The following is a 16,801-nucleotide window of genomic DNA, read 5'->3' as shown; positions in this document are numbered from 1 at the left end:
CCCGGTAATTTTATTTGGCTGTTACTTATATTGATCCCAGAGGGATGAAAGACAATGTTGACATTGATGAGATTTGAAACAGGAATCTAAAGAGTTGGAGCTCAATCATGCAACACCATTTAGCCTGGCACTTTAAACAGTTTCTGTCATCTGACCACGAAGAAACAATCACAAACACACACACATACCACTGATATATGCAACAATACCAACATAAAAAAAAGGTAAAGATGTATGGATAAAATCCCTCAGTAGATTTGCAATCCTTGGGAAGATTATAGAAGTAGCAGAGAAATAGGGGGTAGAAAGAGATAGAAAATCCAGCAGTTATGCTCTGAAATTGAGGTGGGTGATGACAACTGATCACAAAGGTGATGAGAACAACACCAAAACCTCAGCCACAGAGGCTTGCAATACCACCACCAGCATTCAATCAACACTATTAACACTTGGTCTAAAGTCACATGGCTTGTTTGAAATAATAGCCAAATTTCCTTCAAATTGTACCTGTGATATTAAAGATTAAAACAAACTAAAAAAAAAAAAAAAAAAAAAAAAAAAAAAAAAAAAAAAAAGCAGGCACAAGCATGGCAGTGTGGTTAAGAAGTTTACTATGTGGTACCTTCAGCAAGTGTCTTCTACTGTAGCCCTGGGCCGACCAAATCCTTGTGAGCAGATTTGGTAAATGGAAACTAAAAGAAGTCTATCATGAGTGTTTGTTTGTGTTGTGTTTATCTCCCACCCACCCTTGGCAACTGGTGTGAGTTTGTTTATGTCCCTGTAACTTTGTGGTTTGGGAAAAGAGATTGAAAGAGTAAGTACAAGACTTGAAAAAAAAAAAAGTACTGGAGTTCATTTGCTTGAACTAAACCCATTCAAGGTGGTACCTCAGCATGGCTGTAGTCCAACGACTGAAACAAGTAGAGGATAAAAGAAGATAAAGGACACATTGGGTAATTTACTGCATGATATAATATACAAAATGCTGCTATGGTCACAGTCAAAACTCCTTAACATACAGGTTTGTTCATACTGAGCTGTCCTTGGGCTAAACAATAAGAACAACCATTACCAATAACACCATTCAGTTCCTGATTCACTGCCACCATCACACAACATTGTACAATGTGTCACATAGCAGAGTGTAAAGAGGGGGGAGAAAAGGAGTGAAACAATGGTGTTAAGAATGTGAGGTTTTATCAGATTCATGTGATTCCCCGGCGGAGGGGGGGGGGAGAAGGTTGTTGTATAGCTATGTTATAAAAAATATTAAGTACTGCAAGGGTAGATCATGAATTTATAGCCTCAGTGTGTAGCACAGCTTTGTACCCTTATATTTTTGAAGATATTCAGGTGGAGGTCAGTGCCCAGGACATTTGCAGGCTCTCTCAGACTGATGTGAATGATGTAGGACAGTGGTTCTGACCATTTTTCTTACCTATGGATCCCTTTGATTTCTATTTTACTTGGGCAGTCCTTCATGATCATTTGACATTTAAAAAAATCCTATTAAGTTTTTTTATAATTAAACATTAGGAATTGTATAAAAAAAAATTGTTAAAATATTTTGTGTATAATCAATTTATTGCACAAATTTTAACGAAATCTTATATGGGGTCCCCAAAGGTCATATGTACCCTGGTTTAGATCCACTGATGTAGGTGGTCATCTGTAAACTGGTGTCTGAAAGGAAACAGAGTGGTGGAAGAGGTTTTTTTGTCTTTGTAACTAAGAAGTTTGCTTCACAACCATGTGGTTTCATGTTCAGAGCTATGGTGAGGGAAGTGACAAGTGTCTTCTGCTATAGCTTTAATCCTTTCATTACCAACCCGGCTGAAAACGGCTCTGGTTCTATAGTACAAATATCTTGTTTTCATAAGTTTTGAATTAAAATCTTCCACCAAACCTTAGTCACAATTTATGTTCCTAAGACTAGTTCAATGATAACTAAGTTATTTTACTAAATTCTTTGTCATATTTAAAGTAATTGAAAGAAACACAGAGCATCTCAAAATACAGTAACGAAAGGGTTAAGCCAACCAAAACCTTGTGAATGAATCTGGTTGACAGAAAGTGAGAGAAGCTCACTGTGTGTGTGTGTGTGTGTGTGTGTGTGTGTGTGTGTACATGTACTCATGTTTTGACATCATGTGATAACTGTAAATGAGTGTCATTGTCATACAAATGGTGTCCTTTCATTTCCAATCTTCAATGAAAACATGTCCAGCTACAGACAAATAATATCTTGCTTGGAAACGAGTAAAGGTTGGTGACAGGAAAGACATCCAGCTATAGAAAATTGGTTGTTAAAAAGGATGATGATCATTATTACTACTGACAGACAATATTCTTCTATTCAAATGTGAGGAATGTAACCCAGTTGAAAAATTGAGAAATTATTGTGCCTAATTTACATATTCAAAATTTGAATATATAATTAGCAAATGGGCATATCTGAGATTTCAAAATATGCAAATTAACATATTTAATTAGAAATTAAACTTCTTGTTGTTCTAAAAGAAACTGCTTAGCACAAATAATCAGTATTAGTCTGATTATGTGCTGCTAATAGAATTTGAGGCATTTCATTCAAGCATATTAAGTAGCTGAACTTTTAAGTCACTTTTCAAGCGACTTAACATTTGCAGGTAAACATTTTTTTGCTGGAATCCATATTTTTAAGAGTCTGCAGCACAAAGCATGCAATAAATATTATGTTTCACTTGCTTTAAAAACCCAAAACCTTGTGGAAAGTAATCCTGATTTGGTTGATTTTCATGGTCAATTTATGTACCCTGCATTAAAAAAAAAAATATACAGAAGTTTTAAAATCACCCCACCACAATTTATTATTTTTTATCAGGTGCAGGTATAATTGTGATTAAGAAGCTTGCTTTAAAACTACATGGCTTTGGGTTCAGTCCCACTGCACAGCATCTTGGGCAAGCATCTTCTGCTATAGCACCAGGACAATGAATACTTTTTGAGTAAATATGGTAGATGGAAACTGTGTGGAAACCTACATTATATACATATATATATGTGTGTCTCTCCTCTCACCATTTGACAACCAATGTTGTTTCGTTCATGTCCCCATAACTTTGCGGTTTGGCAAAAGAGACTGATAGAATAAATACCAGGCATCATCATCGTCATTTAATGTCAGCCTTCCATGCTGGCCAGGCAGGAGCCTGCACCAGACTTCTGTGTCTGTTTTGGCAGGGTTTTTACAGCTGGATGCCTTTCCTAACACAAACCATTCAGCAGAGTGGACCGGGTGCTTTTTATAGGCGAGGTCAGTTTTGGCAAGGTTTTCTACAGCTGGATGCCCTTCCAAATGTCAAGACTTTGAAACAAGTAAAAAAAAAAAAAAAAAAAATTAGATTTCAAGGGATGTTTTGTTTTATTCTGAAAGAACTTTAAATCACATTTAACCTTCTAAAATCTAGAACACATTGTCCAATATATATAAGTGATTTTCACCAAATGAAATCCACAAACAGAGTCTTTAAAATGCAGCCTTTATTTACTTGCTTCATGTCTTTGAATTTTTGGTGTACGACACCTGGTTATAGGTCATATGAAATCAAAGTTAATTCATAACTGTTCAGTCAGGTTTTTATACAATATGGTGGTGGTCCAATAGAAGAAGCAGTGATGTGGTTTCATATGGATGACAGTCAAGCTGGCAAGCTTGAGTCAGAAACTCGAGTTGTTAGTACAAGCACAGTCAGTCAAGTTTCTAATCAATAAGCATTTAATCTCGCTCTCTCCCTCTAAACTAATCCACTGGCTGAGTTTTTAGGTTAAGTTTTATTCATTAATCAATATCTCTCTTCTTATTCATTAGTGTACTTCTTCATAATTATCATCATCATTATTATTATTATTATTATTATTATTATATTTAAACCATTATCACTATAATCAACATCATCCTCATCTTTACCATAATTACATTTATAACTATCATTAAATTTATCAGTCTTCTTTATCATATTCATAGCTTTCACGATGATGATGATGATCATCATCATCAATGGAAATTTTTTTTGGCTTGGTAGCAAGGAGTGAGATGGGGGAGAGAAAGTGGTATAGAGAGAGTATTTAAAAATTTAGAAATGTCTAGTCTTTCTAGTCATTGGCAGAGGGAAGCTGGCTGCCTGGTTGATAGGTGAACAACAATGGTTCCCTATACACACTGACCTTAATTAATACACAGGTATGGCTGTACACAGCATGTTTGCACAGGTTATGATACCTGGCTTTATACATTCACACTAGCACACACACACACACACACACACACACACACACACATATTTATTTTCCCCTCAGCAAGTTTCACTGATCTGAATGGTCTAGTTGTTCAGTCAATGGAACTACCTAAACCATATATTCTAAGTTGCTGAATACTTCGCTGATATTAGTACTCTTAACATAGTTCTCACACAAAACCCACGATGACAGTGTGTAACAAGGCTGTCTCTAGTACATTTAACCCTTTGCCATTCAGATTATTCTATCAAACAGAATTCTTGTTTATTCACATGATTTTGAAGCCATCATGCATTATCTTGTAGCTTTGAAATTTCTATGATGTGACGTGATAGTATATTTCTACAATGGCATTGTAGAGTAGGTGTGAGAGACCAGATCTGGTCAGTTTGAACATAAAGCCGGTAAAATATTTAGGCAGAATATGATCATTTTAAATGCTAGACGGGTTACATAATGCTCAGGTAAAATCACTATGATCCAGTTGTGGCAAAGTTGCCTCTTGTACCCTTAACAATGTGTAACATCTTGTACCCTTAACCCCTTTGTTACCATATTTGTTAACATATGCTACCTTTGTTTCAATTAATCTTTAAAATAATGAAGAATTTAGTAAAATAACTTTTTAATTATTAAGCTGGGGCCTGGAACAATTTAGTGTAAAATTTTGATGGAAGATTATAATTGATACTACTTTAAAAGAGTAAGGTTATGTCACTGAACTTGGGGTGGTCTCAGGCAAGTTGGTATCAAAAGGGTTAATCCTCAGGCAGAATCACTGTGACAATCTGTGATAAAGCTGTAACTTGTACTCTTAACTGGCTATATCAGGCCAAAATATTTGATCTGTCTTATGTTGAACCTGGCCAGATCCAGCCTCTAATCACAACCCTACAATGTCATTCTAAAACTAAACAATCACATCGTTGAAACCTCTAAACTACAAGATAATGCACGATTAATAAACAAATATTAAATTTGACAGAATATTCTGAATACTAAAAGGTTAACACAATAATCACTAGGACAAGTGGACCTTGTGTATTAGAGTACTCGGTCTTCAACAGATACTTGCATTATTTATGTAATCCCTTGACAGAACCAATGAGACACTGTGCATGTGAGACAAGACTGGTTCTTCGAATTATGCATATAGTCCATCTGATGGGCTTCCATGCAGTTTCTGTCTACCCAATTTTAGTAACAAGCTTGGGTCAATCCAAGGCTTTTGAAGACATTTGCCTGAGGTGTCAGGTAGTGAGACTAAACTTAGACCCATGTGAATGTGAAACAAACTTCTTCACTGCACACACACACACACACAGAGTGTACTAAATATTTTACAGTGTTTTATTTTTTGTCTTTATAGGTTCTGAATTACAGTCTTTTAGGGGTTGGCTTTTGACTTCCATCTCTGAGGTAAGAAGAGTGCAGAGTCTATAAATCATATACTTTAAATAGATATCTATTTAATTCTTTAACATTTAAACTGACCATATCAGGCCCAAACATTTTACTTGCTTTCTGCTCAAATTGGCCAGATCCGGTCTCTCATACCTACCCTACAATGTCATTCTAAAAATAAACAATCACTTCATCAAAATCTCGAAGCTAAAAGATAGTACACAATTAATTGAAATCAATGTAAATCAATAAGCATTAAATATAACAGAGCACTTTGAATGCTAAAGGGTTAACATTACTGGATGGCAGGATCAGAAGAGTACCAATTGAAATGCATCATGGTAGCTGTTTTTAACCCTTTACATTCTGAGCTCAAATCCTGTTGTGATGTCTTTACCTTTGACCTTAAAAGATTCAATTAACACCAACTTCATGAAATTTTCCCTGCTCCTAAATTTGTGACATTATTACCATTGAAAAACACAGTTGCATTACTGAAAACTGTGTCTTTGAATTCACTTGTGTGCTTATGTTCTGGAAAATAAATCCTGTAAATTCTTTCCAAAATCTCCCCATATTTTGGATGAAGCTTGTAGAGTAAAAACATTTTTATTTATTTTATTTCACTGCTAGAAAATGAAGTGACAAGAACCAAAAGGTTTCAGCTGTCTGAACCAAATAACAGATATTTAATATGTACAGAAGGTTTCCCAGTGAGAAAATGACTGGTGTAGTACATTTGTGTGGATGTAAACTAAAGAAAGAAAAAATCGCCATTTGTCCTCTGTGCTTGAATGGGCCACTACACAACATCTCTCAACTAGACTGCCATCATGTTCACCACCAATGTTAGTCATTACCATGATGACCAACAATATCTCCATGACCACAGAACTATCTCCACCACAGCCATCAGTAACACCACTGCTGCTGCTGCCACCACCAGTGATGTCACTAGTCTTCACCAAAACAATGAGTGATGTCAATGAAAGCCAATCAATATAGCCATTATAGATAAATCATGTTATAACATGAAAACATGGAAAAACTTGTGTAAATTATCATTATCGTCATCTCCAGAGAGCTGTATTAGTCATTGTAGCATCCTCCTCCACCATATACACACACACACACAAAGTATATGGTGTGAAGACAATTTATAAAGAAAAGGTGACAAACTTACAGGTGTCCAGTAGTAGGGTCCCAGTGGGTGTGGCATTAGATTACCAACCTATAGGTTCAAACATACTGTGGTCATTTTGAATCAGCACACCTGTATTCTGATTGTTTCAATTTGTCTAGGTGTTAGAAATAGGTATCAGATAACCTCTGTGTGTGTATGTGTGTGGGTGTTTCTCCTTCTTACCCATGCAAGCATAGAAAAGCAGATGTTATAACAAAATGATGAACAATGACGATGAAATCTCACACATACATATTGGTCTACATGCTTAGCTCCAGTGGGCTTTTTTTTTAGTTGCTAGTGCTTAGTTCTCGTTTCATCAGTAGATGGAACCTCAAGGGTCTACTTCTAATGAGACAAAGGTGTACAATGATTATGATAAAATGAGTAGTAGCCATGTACTTTATTCAATCCAAATTATCCCTACATTCTGGCCTCAAGAAACTAAGGGCCAAGTACAACACAAAACATTAGTACATAATATATATAATATATATCAGCTGTGTACATTACACTGATGACATCTAAGTAATACTCAAGTATTGTTTTGATATCAAAGGGGGATTTTATGAAGTGACGGACCAAATCTCTCTTGAATTGTACCCTACCCTGTTTAAAAAAAGATATAAAATAAAGTGGTTCTAGATATGATAAGTCTGAATAATAATAAAAGGAAAAAATTTGGCTGAATAAAAAAAGACGGATGGTTGGAATGTCTGGAATGATCACAAGTCTATGCAAGTAGAGCTGACCTGAGACTAAACAACAACAGTTTTGCTATCATTTACATACCATACATGAATACCATTGTATATAGTGCTTTATTTGATGTATAAGACAGAAATCAATCCTAGATATGGCACCATTCTAAAAATGGGTTAACTTAAATCATCTTACTGAGAAATAATCAATTAAAATAGTGTAGAATAAAGGGCTATGTCTAGAAACAACAAAATACATGCAACAGATTTGAACTCATGGCCAAAAAGCAGCGCAATCCAATATCCTACATATAGAACCATCTTGTTGTCTCCACACTGTAACAATGATTCTCTTTTACACCCAGCGTAGCATGAACACTCAAAATATTCAATATATTGAAGTATATTGATATGTTTAAAACAAACAAACACATGTTCCACACTTTAGTTTTTCTTGTTGAATCTCATCTAAAAAGAATACTTAACAGTTGACAAACTAATATCAGTATACAAATTAGCTTGGCTGTGTCTAAACTAAGTAGTATTTCCTCTGTAGCAATAAGTATGCTCCTCTCCGCCCTTCTCTCTCTTTCTCTCTCTCTCTCTCTCTCTCTCTCTCTCTCTCTCTCTCCTGGCAGAGTTAAGTGGAACCTACTGGTGGCTAAGATGACAGTCATTCTGATACCTACATGATTTTGCTAGCCAAGACTGTGGAGTAAGTAGCCAACAGCAAGAATATGTTTCAAACAAATAAATATGGAAGAGTTAGTGTGAACATATTTAATGCATGGAGCATTAATCAAAATTAGAAATAATCATGTTGATAAAGAAACAAAAAAATGCAAAACAATAAGCAATATTAATCCATGAATAATATTGATATAATTATTTCATCTATTATGAGACACAAATCAGGGTTTGTTTCAGTCTTTTTATGGCCTCCTCAGTCAATACACTTTCCTTTACCAAAATAGCGATGAAAGAATCACTAAGTAAATGTATAACACTGTACACTAGTTGCATGGAATAACAGAATTGTTTAGAGAATCTTCAATGGCAATGATGATGACAATTCATATTAAGTTTTATGAGATTTAAGAAATATCTCTCCACTCCAAACATTACAAAATACTCTTTCATGTATGTACGTGTGTGTGTGTTTTCAGGCAAGTAAACATATCTGATAGGTGTAACATAAGACTGTTAACAAGACAGTGAAATCTATGTGAAGCTGAGGAGGTCTCATAAAACCAAAACATACCTGGAATTATCTCTCATACTTACTGAAATAAAATAATGCTTATCATTAAGCTTATATCTTTTCCTCATTAAATATGTATTTCTAATTAGTAATTTTTTTTTCAATCACTACATTAAATATGCCAACACTGACTTTACTGTTTTCATGTGAATCACATATTTAAATAACTACCTCAGTGATTTTTTTAATCACCAATTTGACAAGCATGTTGAAATCAGTGCTTGGCTAAAGAGGTCTAATAAGAGTGAAGCAAACTTGGAGTTTATCTCTACTACATGCAAAAATGATTAAAATAATATTGTCTTACATCAGAAATAATACTAAAACTTTTTTGATGCCTCTTACTTTATATTTCTACATATGCTCTCCATATATCTAGTATCTACATTTTGGAGCAAGACATCTCAAAGATTCCATACTCTATCAAGTTGTATTTGCTAGCATGTTTGAACTTAGGACAACAAAACTATTCAACTGAACATCAACTGAAAGTGTTAAAAGTCTTTATGCAAAGAATTATTATTAATCCTTTTGCTAACCAAAGTCATGTTGACCCCCTGTACAGTGTATTTTAGAAACAAGGGTAAATTTTATACACAAGAATACTATTGGTAATTTACATAGAAAAATTTCAGTTGTGAATTTAGTGTATGAAGTATATATTAGTACTATATACTGTATTATGTTAGTTAAGACTACAAATGATCTGCTATTGATAATCATGTAAGCCATTGCTACCTGGTTACCAATGGCAACAAAACTGTCAGCACCAATCAAAGATTCTGTGCTATGATGAAAAGTAATACCTGTCTACAAGGTTTTATTAAGGTTTTTGAGTGCAGCCCTTGTACCTGGTTGCCTCTTTCAGATATCCTAGCCGGTCTTTCCTCTCCTCTAACTCAGGGAGACCCAGAGGAAGGAAGCCCCTTGCTAAGTGCAATGTTCACCCAAGTTGACAAACCAGTCTTGGTTTTACTTTTTTTTTCCATGTTGTAGATCTGAGAGATGAGGACAGTAAATGAAACAGCATTGTTTTATATCGTATGGTATCATCATCATCATTTAACATCTACTTTCCATGTTCGCATAGATTGGCTGGCCTGACAGGAGCTGGCAAGGTCAAGAGTCGCACTAGGTTCCATAGTCTGTTTTGGCTTGGTTTCTACAGCTGGATGCCCTTCCTTATGCCAACCACTATACAAAATGTACCGGATCCTTTTTATGTGGCACCATCATCAGTGATCTTCAAGGTATATATTGTGTATTACATACACAATAGAAATATATAGTTTATATACAAAAGTCTTAGATAGGACTCTAGTATGTGAAATATAAACCAAATTTAGGTAACAGCAATATTTAGAAAAATTTCAAATCTGCAGAGCAGACATTATGCTGTCAACACAAGTAAAACTGCATACAAACTATATAAACACTGTATCAATGCTGCATTAGCCATCATTCAAGCTTTAGAAATTTATGCTAACATCAACCTCATTTATATGGGAAAGCATGGGAAAGCTATAGGCATTACTCTTCTTCCTCAAACTAAAATGGTTTTAAAAGCTGACCTATAGTCATACACATATATGGTTTGTTTGTTCAATAGACACCCATATAGTAGTCTGTCCAGTAGATAATACCAATAAACTAGTCAGCAATAAACTGTCCTGCCAACACCTGTGTGAATCTAATTAAAAAAAAATTATTATTGAACAGGTGCTCCTCCTACTCAGTCTCCTGAATTAATCTATAATCAAAGAGCGTATATAACTGAACAAAGAGCATTACGTAAGGCAATATTGCTGTATGCAGATGTATATATATATATATCATTACCATAGTTACAGATACCCTGTTGCTTAAGACAATGATGAATCACTGCTACAATGTCTGGCTGACTGTGAAGGAGGACAGAAACAGTTCAAATCTTATTATCTTCCTTACCAGATCAGATGAGAGAGAGGAAGGGGGAGACAGAGTAGTAACTAGTTACAAGTAGTATAACCCTCCTCCCTCCCTATCTATCTATCAATATATATATATATATATATATAAACAATATATGAGTATATGCATATATATGTACATGTATGTATATACGTTCATCTACATGTACATATAGATACATAACTGGGTACATGACATGGCAAAAGAACAAGTACAAAATGGTAAACAAGGTGCAACAAACAAGCAGGCCACATAGAAACATCCCCTTCATCAGCTGCCACCATTAAAACTCCGGCGCTTCGAAGAATATATATATATATATATATATATATATATATATATATATTATATATCATACACAAACAGCACATATATACATAGCTGAACTGTTAAGTTAGGAATTAATAAATGATATGTTAAGAACATCATCTCATTTACGATACAGGATGTCCTATAGAAGGAAGTAACAGAGGAATTGCTGGATGAACAGACCCTACTTGAAATAGGTTTGGTGATCACACACTTTTCGTTATAACTCTTCCATCTCCTTAACACCCACATTCTTTATTCCTAGATATATATATTGAATTTAATGATCAGAAATGAATAGAATCAATATGTGCACGTGCATGCACACACACAATAGTAGGTGCTAAGCTCAACTTGAAATTTAGACCTTGCTAATCTACCTAAATGGTCCTTAATTCGGTTGCAATAAACTGTAAATATATGGTTCCGGAAAGGCTACCAATTCAACAGCTCCCAAACTCCATTATACACACACACACGCACACACACACACTCAACAGTTCCATGTAGAACAAAAGGCTATAGATAGATGAGAAATAAATCAATAATTAGTCAGGCTACTTGAAAATAATCAATACATCACAACAACAACAACTACAATAACAAGTACTGCAACAATAAAAGCAACATTGACAGCACCATCGCCTCCACAAACAAAAACAACAACAACAACGGCTATTACAACATTAGTTATTACCATCCAGACTAAATGATTTCTATCAAGATTCACAAGAACAACAAGTAGTATTTCGTAACCTTAATCTAATTGCAAATATTTCCAGTTCACATTAAAGGGTTCCTTTTCTTTCTTTCCTTTTTCGTACTTTTACAAATGGTTTTTGGGAAGAGGAAAGAAGAATGTCACTATGTAGTCTTCCTCTGTAGCTCTTCTCCACAACAAATTCATGTATAGCACAGAAAAAAAATATTAGAAGTACTAAACAAATACAGTAAACCACCAGTCACAAGGTCTTCTTTCACTCTCATACAACTTTACACCTCCCTACTTACTACAAATCCTTTACCTTCACTATCATATATATATATCATCATCATCATCGTTTAACGTCTGCTTTTCATGCTAGCATGGGTTGGACGATTTTACTGAGGACTGGCGAACCAGATGGCTGCACCAGGCTCCAATCTGATCTGGCAGAGTTTCTACAGCTGGATGCCCTTTCTAATGCCAACCACTCCGAGAATGTAGTGGGTGCTTTTACATGCCACCGGAATGAGGGCCAGTCTGGCGGTAATGGCAGTGGCCACGCTCAAATGGTGTTTTCACGTGTCACCTGAACAGGAATCAGTCCAGCAGCGCTGGCAGTGATCTCGCTCAAATGCTTTGTTCACAGGGTGTGAAGGGTAAATTGTTGCAATTTTATATTCTTAATTTTGCGCATGTGCATTGTTTGTTTTTGAGTTTGTTGACTACACAGTATAGTAGGGTCAGTTGGGTACCGTCTGTGAGAAAAACAGCACCATGATGCAATTCACTCTGCCAGAAATTTCGAAACAATGCTGTACTGCTTAACATTCATGCTGGAAGCTCCAATATGAACAGATGGTGAACACACAGGACAACCGTTGGCTTGCCATGTCCCCAAAACATGTACCAAGGGTGATAAAAATCAAACATCCAGTCAACATCATGGTGTTTGGAGTGGTCATTAGTGATGGCAATGTTATGCCTCCATTCATCTTTCCACATGGCTTTAGACTCAACATGGAGGACTACATCAAGTGCCTGGAGGAGGTAGTGTTGCCCTGGGTCAAAAGGGTGGCTGCTGGAAGACCCTATGTCCGGTAACAGGACTCTGCACCATGCCCCACAAGCAGGAAAGTCATAGCTGCCAGACTATTTCTGAAACCACATCACTCCTAATATCTGGCGACTTAACTCCCCAGACTGCAACCCCCTTGATTATAATGTGTGTGACGCAGTTGAGCGAAAGACTAACAAAACTCCTTGTAACATCAAAGATGAACTGAAGGCAAGGATTATGGCAGCATTCACCAACTTAAGCAAGGGGAACATCCAGAAGAGTTGCAGGAGATTCCGAACTCGTCTGGAGGTCATGGTTGAAGCCAATGGCGATTTTATTGAATAAATTTACTCATTAGTATTCCAAGATATTTTTATGCAATTTTGGTAAATATAGCTGTTAAAATGAGATGTCAGTGTTATTTTCATTGTACCCTGTGTGTGTGTGTGTGTGTGTATATATATATATATATATATATATATATATAGGGTAAAGACCCCCATTCAATCATGAATGACCATGGGATTGCACCTAGAAAGTTCCCCTCCAAGGAACAAGTCCAGGCAAGGTTGTTTATGGAAGACTAGCAGCTGTCCATACATACCAGCCTCCCACTCTCCATGTCACTGATGTTATCCAAGGGAAAGGCAAAGGCCGATACAGTTTGGCACCAGTGACAATGCAACTCATTTCTACAGCTGAGTGAACTGGAGCAACGTGAAATAAAGTGTCTTACTCAAGAACACAACACACAACCTGGTCTGGGAATTGAACTCATAACCTCATGATTGTGAGCCTGATGCTGTACGATGTGACGATGCAACAATGCGACAATGTGTTTGTGTGTGTGTGTATTCTTTTATTTGTTTCAGTCATTTGACTGCGGCCATCCTGGAGCATTGCCTTTAGTCGAGCAAATCGACCCCAGGACTTATTCTTTGTAAGCCTATACTTATTCTATCGGTCTGTCTTGCTGAACCGCTAAGTGATGGGGACATAAACACACCAGCATTAGTTGTCAAGCAATGTTAGTGAGACAAACACAGACACACAAGCATATATAGTAAAAAATGGTTGAGAAACACTGGTCTAAAACAAATGATGGAGATGGGTGGAATGCTTTTAATCAAATGTTTACTGGATCAGGATTTACCTACTGTTAATAATAACATACAATTCCAATATTCACTACAGGTCCTCTACTTGAACTGTCATATATCAGTCATACAAACAGGCATCATCTAAGTCGAACACACATCTAGGCAGCCACCAGACATGTAATGTGACAGTGGCATAGCTTACTAGTCTGCCAGAGTAGATGCCGGTGGCTCCGAAACACAAAACAGATGTCGTGATTCATCTGCTGTGTTCCAGAGAGCGTGTCATCAAAGTGAGGAATTCCTGCAAGGATATCCTTAATATAATCAAAAGAGGATTTCTGGGCAGGAAGTGAGTAAACGCTGGGTAGTTGACATTTGAAAGGAGAGCTGATTTAGAAGAATGATAGTGGTGGGGATGGTGGGGTTTGGGATAATACCAAGGGTGTTAATGGGGATGATGTTTGGTTGTCTGAGAGAGAGAGAGGGAGAGAGAAAAGATAAATGTGGGAGATGTCAATCTAGTAACTGTAACACTGAGATGGGTGTTGAACCTAATAAATACTAAATGAAGTATGATATTTGAAATAAGAGATGACCATGCTAGATTATGTATTACACACGATGTTACACAGCATTACAGTATATTACCCCACATCATATGCCACAACACACATGTCAGTGACAATGTTATAAAATGATTTAAAGGTGTAAATTAGAAATGAAGGAGCATTTAATTAAATGAACAATTAACATGAGAACTTTGTCATATAACACACACACACACACACACGGAGGTACACATATACATACAGAAAACCACAAATAGGGCTCCATATAGATATAGAAACAAACAGGTGAATAAGTATATACACACAAACACACATGTACCAGCAACCACACTCACACATTCATAGGCATACCTAAATAAAAACTCAAATGTATAAGCATGTGTATACTAACATAACTAATTAAGCATAAGATCCGCTTTCATGAAAGAGGAGAATGTATATCTTTGAAACGGAAGCCTCAACTCTCTATCATCCAATTAATTAATTAATGGCTTCAAATTTTGGCACAAGGCCAGCAATTTTAGGGGAGGGGTTAGTCAATTACATTGACCCCAGTGTTCGACTGGTACTTATTAACAATACTTCATCAATTCTGAAGAAATCAAAGCTTAAAAATGGTTCAGAGAAACTAAATGAACAATCAACATTATCGAATGAATTTTTTTGTGTGTTTGTGTGTATAAATATATATACTGTTTATGTGCAAATGTGTGCCTCTCTATTTATAAATATATATTCTTTATTTGGTGACTAGTTAACAGAGTTATTTCTGTTTCAGTTCCGGCTGGGCTTCTTTCAGAACTGGTAGTCAAAATACATAAACACATGCACTAGCATTAGTTGAGTTTTTCCAACAACTTTACTGTTGGTAATGTTGATAAAACATAGATGTTTTCTTTTCATAGTTATTACCCATAGGAATATCTGCATCCACTTCAACATGGTACAGCACTAAAACACACATGGTATGTGGTAGACGCATATCAAAGCGTTGTTATGATGGCTGCTGATAAATAAACTGGCGCCAACTTAAGTGGTTGGGCGAGAACAACCTAGAGCAGGTGAATTCACTCAGAACAGCCAACAGCCCAAGTGTGTGGTCTGTAGCAGCTATACATCAATTATGAACTACCTTTTGAGCACTTTTTGGTATTTTCCATTTGTGGTGCTTCTCTTATTTGAAAACTTTCAGACTTTGGTTTATGGAATCTTAACTAGAAGATTATCATCCACCCACCCCAACACACACACACACACACACACAAAATAAATATATATATATATATATATATATATATAACTGTAGTTAGCTCCAGAGGATAGAAACATTTCATGCCAGAATATGAATACAATATAGCCAGGCAGAGGTGTTGATAGCCTTAATTTACCTGTGTGTTTGTGTGTACACAGGTATCCTAGCTACATTCTATTCACACAGACAATATGAAGACATCCTACACACACACACATATAACTGTTCCATTTTTGATTGGGCAATGACACAATGATTCATTTGTTTGACCAGTAACAGAACTGAACCCACAACCATTTGTTTCAAGTACAGTAGAGTTTTAGAAATGAACAACTGATTGCAAAGATTCTTGATATCATGGAGTCACAAAAGGAAGGACTGCTGAGGGGAAGTGGTGACATTAATACTTTTCCTATAGCAGGAAAGGCAAACAAATAAAGCATAAGAATTAAGTGGATTGGGGTAGAGAAACAGGAGGTGGAACATTATTCTGGACCATTTTCTATTAGAGTTTAGAAACAGAGTATTGAGAATAACATCTCTTTCTCCTCCCTATTCTCTGTCTCTCTGTGTCCAACCATCTCTGTTTAACTATCTCAATACCAGTCCACTTGTCAATCTGTCTGTCTGCCCCCCCCCACTCCACTGGTCTGTCCATCTGTCCTAAACATCACTCCACCTGCCCCTTCACCCCTCACACTTCTTACACCACAATGCACAACACCATACTTGCACCACAAAGAACAGATATTACAGTACCTCAAATTTCGGACTTCCTGGTGGATGAAGTCGGCGGTCAGTCTTGATAACGTAATGAGCTGATGCTGGAGTAAGGATAGCCGTCATTCTCTGACTGTACTTAGAATCCTGTGCTGTCTGAAGAGACGTGGCGAGAGTGACCAGAAGAATGTCCTCTCTCTCTTTGCCTCTCTCCCTCTCTAGCTTTCTTTCTTTTGCTGTCTTTGAGTAGTGACCAGTGACGTCAACACACACAAGTGCCAGTGGTGTGACTATTTTAAAATGTTATTGTA

General features: G+C 36.3%; 1 protein-coding gene across 41 annotated transcripts in view; it reads right to left on the bottom strand.

Annotated features, from left to right (window-relative positions):
* The window catches only part of LOC106871604 (titin), a 454,558-nt gene that overhangs the window by 361,724 nt on the left and 76,033 nt on the right, over nucleotides 1-16,801 (bottom strand). For 25 of the 41 annotated variants that reach the window (XM_052967411.1, XM_052967420.1, XM_052967429.1 and 22 more), the window contains exon 1: nucleotides 16,530-16,721. The exons of 2 other annotated variants lie outside the window; for them this stretch is intronic. In XM_052967411.1, the coding sequence (XP_052823371.1) occupies nucleotides 16,530-16,616 (87 nt within the window). In that variant the 5' untranslated portion in view covers nucleotides 16,617-16,721. Of the gene's footprint in view, nucleotides 1-16,529; nucleotides 16,725-16,801 lie in introns of those variants that run through there. 14 more of the 41 variants (XM_052967432.1, XM_052967441.1, XM_052967444.1 and 11 more) reach the window with 4 other exon arrangements.

This window comes from Octopus bimaculoides, chromosome 4, assembly GCF_001194135.2.
Source record: "Octopus bimaculoides isolate UCB-OBI-ISO-001 chromosome 4, ASM119413v2, whole genome shotgun sequence".
NCBI lineage: Eukaryota > Metazoa > Mollusca > Cephalopoda > Octopoda > Octopodidae > Octopus > Octopus bimaculoides.
Note: the sequence above shows the minus strand (reverse complement) of the source record. Positions and strands in the feature narration are given on the sequence as shown.